This window comes from Eurosta solidaginis, chromosome 2 (genome assembly GCF_040869045.1).
Source record: "Eurosta solidaginis isolate ZX-2024a chromosome 2, ASM4086904v1, whole genome shotgun sequence".
NCBI classification, from domain to species: domain Eukaryota; kingdom Metazoa; phylum Arthropoda; class Insecta; order Diptera; family Tephritidae; genus Eurosta; species Eurosta solidaginis.
Window position 1 is genome coordinate 260,656,539 of NC_090320.1, and position 11,766 is coordinate 260,668,304.

The 11,766-nt window shown below is 46.9% G+C and overlaps 1 protein-coding gene across 1 annotated transcript; it reads right to left on the reverse strand.

Annotated features, from left to right (window-relative positions):
• Positions 1-3,624: 3,624 nt before the first annotated feature.
• LOC137240870 (uncharacterized) lies at positions 3,625-8,369 on the reverse strand. Its single transcript, XM_067767781.1, has 2 exons — positions 4,189-8,369; positions 3,625-4,127 (listed from the first exon to the last, which is right to left on the reverse strand). The coding sequence occupies exon 1, from the start codon at positions 8,024-8,026 to the stop codon at positions 6,605-6,607; it is 1,422 nt and encodes a 473-aa protein (XP_067623882.1). The 5' UTR covers positions 8,027-8,369; the 3' UTR covers positions 3,625-4,127; positions 4,189-6,604.
• Between the last annotated feature and the right edge of the window lie 3,397 nt (positions 8,370-11,766).

The following is an 11,766-nucleotide window of genomic DNA, read 5'->3' on the forward strand; positions in this document are numbered from 1 at the left end:
GACTAGTACAGTTCAAAATTTAATGACGGCAATGAATGAAATGAAATGCCGTTGGGCGAAAACTCAAAGTATATTGTATGTAAACCAGACATGCTTGTCTGGTTTAACTAAACAGCCGGGATGTTTTCACAAAAGGATCACCAAGTTGTAAACACAACAAAACCGCTTTTGATATAAAAACCTAACTACTAATTTATATTAAGTGATTCGGTGCGTACATGATATATATCTGGATTACACTCCCCTGGACTCTGAGAGGGTTAGGCTGAGATACTCCGGTGGGGGAAGCTCACTTGAGTAGCATGAAGGTCTGGTCACATTCTACATACGATCACGGTGACGATAACTCTCTAGAGACCGAATTCCGCGCTGCCTACAGCCCTTCACATCCATAAATTATTATACATAGTACTAAAATAGGTTGATGCAAAAACAAGTGAAGCTAAGCATTTCCAAATCTTTCTCGATCGCTTTACAGTGCTTTAATAGCCGCTAGGGTATCCCAGCTTATGTTTAGTTCTCTAACAGTAGTAGCACGGGATAGCATAATTTCCACTTCATGCTTAATTGCGGCAAGTCTCTCTTAGTAGACTCTCCAGTGATCTGGCAGGTACTCTCACGCGTCCACTATCGAGGAAATTACTGTGCTTATGCTTGCAAAGGGCAGTCTCGGCACACAATAATCTATAATGCCTCTGTTGAAGTAAAGTTTGTCCCTATGACTGTTTTGACTTTTCCTTACCATACGAATGCTGCAATGAAAGTAGCCATCGAGGAATCCTGTCCCACATCGGTGTTGTTGTTTTTAGGGGAAACTATGAGGGAATGAAAAGAACGTACCGGATCTATATCCGGCAAAGGACCATCAACGTCGATAAACTTCGGGGAGTGTCTTTATCGCTCCAACAACAGCAACAACCTTGTTTCAGGTCTTTGGTATGTGGCGTAGTTCGAGCACATTATTTGAAAAGAAGGGTAACCAGCGACAGGAAATATAAAAAGATCTTTGAAAGTACAACGTCAACAGTCCCGTAGGATTGTAGGATTTTTAACGCATTACTTTTTCAGCAGAAGGGATTATGCGCTACTCATCTTCAAACAACATTCACACACTCAAGCACCTCAAAAGTGAAGGGTCCTTTGTGAGAATTTTGCCGAACCTTGCGACTTGGTTATCCTCCTTTCAGGTTTGCTAATCCAAAAAGCCGACTTGTAAAGCACCTAGCCCGAGGGTAGCTTTCTCCAGCTGCTTTCCCGCCATAAGCTTATAATATACCCACACCAAGGCATGTCGGTCACTGGAGACGACTAAGATCCACAAGCCCGAAGTTTGTTAGGGCTAAAAAAAATTGTTCCCGCGGATGTCGGGGTAGCTCCTGAAGTTGCCAGTACCGAAGCGTGTCGGATCTGGGGGTGTGTTATTGATTAGTGTGCCGTGGTGGACTTTGTCAACAGCCTTTTGCAGGTCAAGTTCTGTACGCAATTCAACGTCGTGTTAATGACGTTTATCGCGTGGTAGAGCTGCGCACTTTACGGAGAGCATGATGGACTTACGGAAAACAGTTTCGAATGTCTTCGCTTCTGGCGAAATTATTGATATAAGAAGGTAGGACTTTACTCTGTTAGCTTTCAGGAGTAACGCCTTTAGTTCCTCTAGTACTCCTAAAGATCTTTATAATAACAATGAACTGTGGAAAACCTCCAGACTACAACTACAACTAGGATTAAAATATTATGCCAAAGGACATCCATCAACATCAATAATAAGTGTTGGATCGGTTGTTTAATCTTGGCCATTCTATAGAAAAGTCAGCCTGTTCCTCTAGCACAGCGATAACTATTTTTCTCAAATCAGTGGAAGTGTCTTCCATCTTCTGCTTCCAAATTCAGGTGTCGACAAGAATACTTTCTTTGGGTTTTCATTGCCTGCACTATGTTGTGAGGACCAAATATTGACGACCTCAGTGACCACATACTAACCGCGACGCCGGCGTCAACGCGTCGATAAAAAGCGCCCCAGTAGCCGCATACTCATCATCAACGCGCGTCCTCGGTGACTGCATATCTATTTATTTCAAGCGTCCTCAGTGACCACACACTAACTGCGACGCCAGCGTCAATGCGTTGTCAAAAAGCGCCCCAGTAGTCAGTGACTGCATTTCTTTTTAGTCCAAGCGTCCTCAGTGACCACATATTAACCGCAACGCCAGAGTCAACGCGTCGCCAACTAGCGCCCCAGTGGCCGCATACCCATCATCATCGAGCGTCCTCAGTGACGAAATACTAATCGCGACAGCCAGCGTAACGCTATTGCCTACGGCAACCGAGCGCCATCAGCGAGCGTCCTCAGTGGCCGCATACCTATTCTGACCAAGCGTCCATCAACGACAACATACTAATCACGACCGTCACACAGGAGCAGCGTTACCAATAATTGCGCGTTCTCAGCGGCCGAATACCTAACCACGGCAGCGACGAACGCCAGCATAGGCGCGCCACTAACCCGTCCCATAACCACGCGTTAACGGTACCGGGTGGACCGTTAGCCAATACAAAAGCATAATAACATCAACGTAAGCGAGCACTCCAGCAGGCACGCCAACGGGACAATAGAATGCTGCCGTCGACGGGCTGGAAACGAGAAAGGGGTTCAACAAGGACAAGGCGCGGTGAACCCACAGAAACCAGCGCTGAATTAACATTAACCATGCGTCAGTAGCATGTTCGTCTCTACGCCCTAATCCAAATTGGCGGACAACCAGCTGAAGCCATCATCGATACCGGGGCCTCGCGAAGTTTCGTATCAACTGTCGTAGCAGAACGCATGTTGAACTCAGGAGGCGGAGAAAGGATAGCCACAGCTCTCGAAATAACCATGGCCGACGGTACTAGCAGTCAAACCTTCAACGTCATACGGACGGAAGTACGCCTTGCCTGGAGCCATTGATGACAACATCATCAGCCTGGACACGCTAGGGGCATGGAAGCTACAGTATCCTGCGGAGGGAGTCACATCGTTTTGACCGACCCGTTTAGGCAAAACGCACCCACACTATGTGTTATCACACCACAAGTGGCTAGCGATAGGAGAGAACCGGTTGATACGAACGATGCTCCCCTCAAGAAGTCCAAAAGAAGACACCCAAGGCGAAGGAAAACCAGGGACGAGAAACCCGACAGGACAAATCATGGCAGTTCCATTACATAATTCCCCGCGAATGTGGCTTACTCTAGTAAGAGAGAGAACTGTCCTTACAACAACCACCTTACTTACTTAATTGGCGCTTAACCGTCCAAACGGTTATGGCCGTCCAACAAGACGCGCCAGTCGCTCCTTCGTTCCGCCAACCGGCGCCAATTGGTCACACCAAGGGAGTTTAAATCGCTTTCCACCTGGTCCTTCCAACGGAGTGGGGCCCTCTACCTCTGCTTCCATAGGCGGGTTCCGATAGAAACACTTTCTTGGCCGGAGCATCATCATTCATTCGCATAACATGGCCTAGCCAGCGCAGCCGCTGTGTTTTAATTCGCTAGACTATGTTGATGTCTTCGTACAGCTCATCATTAAATCTTCTTCGGTACTCGTCGTCGCCAACGCGTAGAGGTCCATAAATCTTTCGAAGAACTTTTCTCTCGAACACTCCCAAAGCCGCTTCATCTGCTGTTGTCATGGTCCATGCTTCTGCCCCATATAGCAGGACGGGTACGATAAGTGACTTGTAGAGTATGATTTTCGTTCGCCGAGAGAGGACTTTACTTTTCAATTGCCTACCTAGTCCAAAGTAGCATTTATTGGCAAGATTGATTCTTCGCTGGATTTCAGTGCTGATGTTGTTGCTAGTCTTTTACTATTTCGAAATTATGGCTGCCAACAGTAGCGTGGTTGCCAAGGCGCGTATGCGCTGACTCTTTGCTGGATGACAGCAGGTACTTCGTTTTGTCCTCATTCACCATCAAACCCATCTTTACCGCTTCTTTTTCCAGTTTGAAGTAAGCAGAACTAACAGCGCGGGTGTTTAGGCCGATGATATCAATGTCATCAGCATATGCCAGTTGTTGCGAATCCTAGCAACCACCTGGCCCAAATTTTCTACAACATGCAATTTATTATGCGGCGTTTAAAATATCTATTTATTCAAACAACAATAGTTACAAAGAATTCAATATAAATGTACCAATGGTTCTTACTTTGGTATTCTTGGTGATTTCCTAGGATTAAGTTTCCAGAACACGTTGTCTCGATGGCAGCCAATGTAAAAAGGAAGTTTTAGTTAAGGATGATAACAAACGAAGAAGAAAGAAAAACGTCGAAAGTGAACGTTGACAGCTACGCGTACATATGTGTGTGTAGACTATGGTGCTGCCGTATCTTTCGTAACACTCCCCCCCGGTATATCTTCAAGATCTACCTCTCCTCCTGATACATTTATAGAAAGTACGGCGAGTTTCGTCGCCGGCCGCTCGTAGATACCGGCGCATGTTTTAACTCTCGCACTTCTTACCTGTCCATCAGGGCTTTTCTTGACTGAGAGCACTCTTCCCTTTGGCCAGCAATTTCTGGGTCCATTTGGACCGACTATGTACACGACATCTCCCTCCTCGATAGGTTTAACTCTCTCGAACCACTTTGTGCGCCGCGTGATCATCGGCAAATACTCACGTAACCAACGGCCCCAGAACATGTCTGCCACTTGTTGTGCATACCTCCAGCCTCTGCGCATATGTGCGGGGTCGTTCGAAAATTCTACTAAGGGCTTCATTCCACTTGAGCTGCCTAACAAAAAATGGTTGGGAGTGAGAGCTTCGTCGTCTTCATGACCCAGAGGTATGTATGTTAGAGGGCGCGAATTGACAATTGTTTCGACTTCCATCAGCGCCCCACGGAGTTGTTCATCAGAAGGACGTAAAGATGGCAGTATCTTAGAAAGAGTGTTTTTTACGGATCTTACTAGGCGTTCCCAGGCTCCACCCATATGCGGCGATGCTGGCGGTATAAACCTCCAAGTTGTGACAGAACTCGTAAAGTTGCTCACCATTTTATGTCTGTCCATGGCACTGAAAGCGGTTGACAGTTCATTCTGCGCCGCCTTGAAGTTAGTGGCGTTGTCACTCCAGAACTCGAGGGGGTACCACGCCTTGCCATGAAGCTCCGGATAGCTATGATGCATGAATCTGACGTAAGTAAATGTGCTATCTCTATGTGCACGGCTCTAGTCGTTAAACACGTTAGAAGCACGCCATACCTCTTCTCTGTGCTCCGTCGTACCGCCACTGATATTGGACCGAAGTAATCGACGCCTACATAAGAGAATAGGCGATTGAAGGGTGTCACTCTAGCCATGGGAAGAGGGCTCATTTTCGGTGGCTGTGGTGTGGCCCTGTTGTTAAGACAAATTTGGCATTCTCTGCGTATTATGTTAACTAAAACGCGAAGTCTGGGGATCCAAAATACTTGGCGTACTTCATTAACGACTGTCTCAGAGTTGGCATGTCGGTATCTGATGTGATAATCGGAGACTATTAGTTTAGTGATGTTATGATTCCTCGGTAGAATGATGGGGTCTTGCCGCCCAGCTATCTTTACTCTTCCTTCTAGTCTAAGCAACGATTTATCGTCGATATACGGTGACAGCTTATAGATAGTGCTTGTCCGGTCGATTGGCTTTCCATTAGCAAGTAGAGAGATTTCGTCGGAATATGCGTCGTGTTGGGCCTCCTTCCACAGAAGGGTTTCGGCGTGCTTTAAATCGTTCTTTCTAATAGGTTTACTGCTGGATCCCCTCGTCGATATGATTTCCACGTACGGGCTACTAATAGAACGGTTGCGGTTGTGCGTAATAAGCGCGTCCATCTTGAAAAACGTACATGTATCACCAATGGTCTGTCGTCCAGTTGTGCTCGGTCGTGAAAACCGACATATTTCGCTCTGAGCTCTTCTTGAGTTGTATCTGCGATTGGGATGTTGCTTGGCCAGTGTTGCGGGTTACATTTTAAGAATTCCGGACCGTTAAACCAGCGAGTTTCGTTTGAAATAACGGGAGCTGTCTGCCACTTAGTCGCATCATCGGCCACGTTCTCCGCTGAAGGAACCCATCGCCAGCTGTCTGTTTCGGTTAGCTACAGTATCTCACTTACCCGGAAGGCCACGAACTGTGAGTAGCGCCTGTGATCGGAACGGATCCACGAAAGTAATGTGTGAGAGTCTGTCCAGAAGGTACTTCTTTTGATATGCAATGTATGTGACCTAATTACACTAGCGGCCAGCCTTGCTCCTATAACTGCTGCCTGCAGCTCAAGTCGAGGGATAGAGAGCATTTTTAACGGCGCCACCTTCGCTTTGCTACCTATTAATATACACTGGACTTCACCGTATAAAGTGTGGCGCAGATAGCACACCGCTGCGAATGCATTCTCACTGGCGTCAACAAACACGTGTAGCTCCAACTCGGATTCAGGGCTAAGATTCTTGAAGTAACAGCGTGGGATCTGTAATTTTTCAATTTTACTAATTTGTTCAATCCATTTTAACCAGCTGCAGCGCTGGTCGTCTCGAATTTTGTCATCCCATTGACACCCAGAGCGCCATATATCCTGCAAAACAACCTTAGCGTATATTACAAAAAAAACCCAGCATTCCTAGGGGATCAAACACACTCATAACTACTCTCAGCACCTCCCTTTTGGTAGGGTGATGATCTGCCTTTAGTAGTCCCGAACTCTGATGGCGGTGAGCCACCCGGAAAGTAAAACAATCATCCCCAGCGTTCCACCAAAGACCTAGGATTTTTTCTGCAGGTATTTCAGCACTGGTATTGAAATTGATCTCAGAGTCGGTGGCAGCGGTTTTCAACGCTTTTAGAACCTCTTCGGAGTTTGACCGCCAACTCCTAATATTAAACCCGCCTTGTGCATGAATAAGACTTACTTCCTTAGCCAACTGAATTGCCTCTGATTCTGAATCCACGCTGTCCAGCATATCATCGACATAATGGTTGTTGACAATGCAATCGACGGCCCGAGGGTAGAGGTTGCGATACTCGTCTGCGTTTAAATTTTTAACATACTGCGCACTACTGGGCGAACAGGTGGCGCCAAAGGTCATTACCGTCATAACGAACACCGATGGTTCGGCAGCGCCAGGGTCGAGCCAAAGAAAGCGTTGGTAGTCTTGGTCTTGAGAACGTATTTGAATCTGGTGAAACATTTCTTCGATATCACCGCTCACCGCCACTGCGCGTTGCCGAAATCTTCGAAGGACCGACACCAGACATGTTAGTTGATCGGGTCCCTTGAGCAACATAGAGTTAAGAGATATGGTATTCGCTTTGGCAGCTGCATCCCAGACTATTCGCACCTTCCCCGATTTGTTTGCGTTATATACAGGAAATATTGGTAGATACCAAGCCTTACCTTTCGACAATGATGCAATCGGAAGCTGCTTCGCGTACCCTTTATCTACGTATGTAGTTACTTTAGCTGAGAGTGTTTCGGCCAGTACAGGATTCCTTTGCAGTTTTGCTTGCAGGCATTTGGCTCGTCGAAGTGCCATCGGTAGGCTGTCAGGATACGAAGTAGTACCGCACTTCCAGAGCAGACCAGTTTCGTAGCGACCATCTACGCGTTTCGTGTTGGTTTTGAGCTGTTCGAGCGCGTATTTGTCCTCGGCAGATGATAAAGCTTCTGATTTATTAGAGACGTCCACGTTTTCGAGGCAGATATGATTTTTAACGATTTGCAATAACTCAGCGTTGTCAGCGTTTTCACAGTCGCAGGCATGGAATGTGTGGTAGCCAAATTGGCATTGTGTTTCATTTGTTGCTATGGCTCCTTTCAATGTCCACCCTAGTCGAGTTTTTTCGGCTATTGGTTCATCTGTTGACCCTTCCCTTATTTTTAGACCTTGGCTAAGCCGACTATTATTCAGTCCTATTAAGAGCCTTGGTACGGCATTAGCGTACGATGACAACGGGATGCCTTTTAGATATGCATACTTGTCTTGGAGCTTATTGACATCAACAGTCTGCATCGGCAGTTCAAGGCTGCGAACTGTTCGCACATCTTTTAGAACAAAACGCTTGTTGGAACTAACAGCCGAAATTTCTAAATCAAACACACGAGACTCATCTTCGTATCGGCGTGCATCAGCCGTCCATTTAAGGCAAAGTGGGTGTGAGGTCCCGTCTACATGCAAACTCTTTTGCAGCTCGGCATCAATTAGCGTTAGCGAGGAACCGTCATCGAAAAAGGCGTATGTTTCCAGTTTCGTATTGTTACCATAAAGTGTAACCAGTAAGACACGAAAGAGGATTGAATCAGCATCGCTGCTATGTGCATTAACTGAAGGGTTACGCAGGTTTTTGTCCAGGGCTATAGTAGATTATTTATGCAGAAGTGGGTGATGGGTGAGGTTGCAACCATCTACATTGCAGGCAGTAGTAGATGAACATGGGTATTTATTATGCCTTTTCAAGCAGCGTCGACAAAGTTTTTGCCTCCGAACTAAACTCCAGCGTTCCGCCCTGCTCATTTCCCGAAACTCAACGCATCTGTCGGCAGAGGTACAATTTCCGAGGCATATTAAGCACGCTTTAGCCTTTGGTTTGGGGTCATTCGTGTGCGCGTTGAGATATCCACGCTTGGTGTGGCCCTTGGTTATGTTAAATGGCACTATTACGCAGTTCGCTCCCTGCGCGAGCTGAAAGAGCCAGTTTCCAAAGCTTTCGAGGTTGCACGTAGGTAGCTGCAACTTGTGCATGCCCCAGAATGCAGCGAGCAAGCCTGGTAGTTTGCCTACCAACTCCTGTTCCAGTTCGGGATTGTTTAGGTGGCACAACATGTTTGAGGCTTTCATCGTAGCGCAAACATTTTGCACTTCCAGTGCCAAATCTACAAGAGTCTCAAGGCGGTTTTCCTTGACTGCTGGTATATCCCTGATTCGACCTAGGAGAACGTTAATAATAAGTCCGGGTCGACCGAACTTCATTTGAAGTCTTTCTATTATTTGAGGAACACAAGAGGCGTGAAGGAGAAGGTTACGTACGAACGCATTGCGTGCCGGCCCCTCTAACGCTTGGCGTAAGCGAATTAAATTCTCCCCTTCTGAAAACCCACACAGTTCAGTCGTTTGCTGGTAGGTAGCTACAAATAGAGACCATTCCTCCGGCTTACCGTCGAATTTGGGAAGCTCCTTACATAGACCCTTGCGTGCAGCCAGCTGGTTATTTGTAAGGCAGGGATGTTGTTGTGATTGTACAACAGGCCTTGCTGTCGAAGATTGTTTAGGTAATGAAGCACCATCCGGCGTCAGGTTAGGGAACCAGGTGGGGCTGCCTACGGGCGCGGCTCGAGTTTTCAATTGTTGCTCAAGAGTAGAGAGCTTTTGCATCAGAAACTCCATATTACGCTGAATATCGTCGCTGTACGAATTGTCCCTTCTTTGACACTTTGTGGGGGAGCTCACTTGTAGCCCGCTGGGGAGCTGCTGGTTTGACATCGGAGTTTTGAAAGGCGCAGAATTGGGTAGAGTGATCACAGTTGCATTTAGCCACTTTTGTACAGCGGTCACATTTAGCTCCTCATCCGGGTCGGAATCTTCTTCTGCTTCTGTTTGTTGCAGGAGATTTCTACGTTTGTCGAGTAGTGCTTCCTTTTGCTGCAGCAGTTCTTGTTCTTCTTCTAGTAATTTGGCCTCAGCCTGGAGACGACGTGCTTTACCCCCTGTATGACCACGCTTAGAGGTCTTTGAGGTGCGGCAATGTTGATCATGAGTTATCTGCCCTTCGTTGGCCTTTCCAGAAGGCGGGGGGCCGCCACTAGCCTCGTTAGTGCTTATATTCAACAGGGACGTATTGGGGACGACTGAGCAGTATAAGCAACGCCAGTCCTCGTGCTCAATTTCAGCAGTCACGTTTATGCATACAAAGTGGTACCATTGATCGCATATGTCGCAGCATACCATTTCCGAATCGTCCGGTTTATTGCAGATTCGGCAGCTAGGTGCTACGTTTGTTCCTGATTTCGGCATTCTTAGAAATGAGCGATTGAATCAAAATATTTTAAAGGTGCTGCGAATCCTAGCAACCACCAGGCCCAAATTTTCTACAACATGCAATTTATTATGCGGCGTTTAAAATATCTATTTATTCAAACAACAATAGTTACAAAGAATTCATTATAAATGTACCAATGGTTCTTACTTTGGTATTCTTGGTGATTTCCTAGGATTAAGTTTCCAGAACACGTTGTCTCGATGGCAGCCAATGTAAAAAGGAAGTTTTAGTTAAGGATGATAACAAACGAAGAAGAAAGAAAAACGTCGAAAGTGAACGTTGACAGCTACGCGTACATATGTGTGTGTAGACTATGGTGCTGCCGTATCTTTCGTAACACCAGTAATTGCACGCTTTTATAGTATATTGTTCCAGTGCGGTTAAGTTCTGCAGCTAGTATAATTTTCTCCAGCATCAAATTAAAGAAATCGCACGATAGGGGGTCACCCTGTCTGAAACCTCCTTTAGTTTCGAACGGCTCGGAGAGGTCCTTCCCAATTCTGACTGAGCTGATGGTGTTGCTCAACGTCATTTTGCACAGCCGTATAAGTTTTGCGGGGAAACCAAATCCAGACATAGCGGCATAAAGGCAGCTCCTTTTCGTGCTGTCGAAGGCGGCTTTAAAGTCGACGAAGAGGTGATGTGTGTCGATTCTCTTTGCACGGGTTTTTTCCAAGATTTGGCGCATTGTGAAAATCTGGTCGGTGGTAGATTTACCAGGTCTGAAGCCGCACTGATAAGGTCCAATCAGCCGGTTCTCGGTGGGCTTCAATCTTTCGCACAATACACTTGAAAGGACCTTATATGCGATATTAAGAAGGCTGATTCCACGATAGTTGGTGCATTTTGCAGTATCTCCCTTCTTGTGGACTGGGCAAAGAACACTTAGATTCCAACCGTCGGGCATGCACAACAACCACCTAGGTCGGTTAATAAAAACCACCCGAACTGTTTCCAATAATGGAAATAATTTCGCCACTTTCGAGTGTTCCGAAACATGGCAACCACAGTCACCAGACCATCCACACGACGAATCGCGACCAGAGGTGTTGACTATTTCGGCCGAAGACGCAGGGGCATTGGACCAGTTTCCGGAAGTGGCAGGCGCAGTCCGAGAGTGCTTCAAAAAATGGCTAAGGCGCAGGCAAGCACCGACGGAGGTTCAACACGCAAGGAGACAAGGTAACTATTTGCCGAAATATAGTCCACATCCAAAAGAAAAGACCACATACTAACCGCGACGCCAGCGTCAAAGCGTCGCCACAAGCGTCCCAGTAGCCGCATACTTATCATCAACGAGCGTCCTCAGTGACTGCATATCTTTTATTTCAAGCGTCCTCAGTGACTAAATAGTAACCGCGATGCCAGCGTCAACGCGTCGTCAACGAGCGTCCCCAGTGGCCGCATATCCGTTATCATCTAGCGTCCTCAGAGACGAAATACTAATCGCGACCGCCAGCGCAACGCCAACGGCAACCGAGCGACATCAGTGAGCGTCCTCAGTGGCCGCATACCCATTCTGACTAAGCGTTGATCAACGACAACATACTTATCACGACCGTCACGCAGTATCAGCGTTAGCGACAATCGCGCGTCCTCAGCGACCGAATACATAACCACGGCAGCGACGAACGCCAGCGTAGGCACGCCACTAAGGCGTCCCATAACCACGCGCTAACGCGACCGGGTGGACCGTTAGCCAATACAAAAACATAAT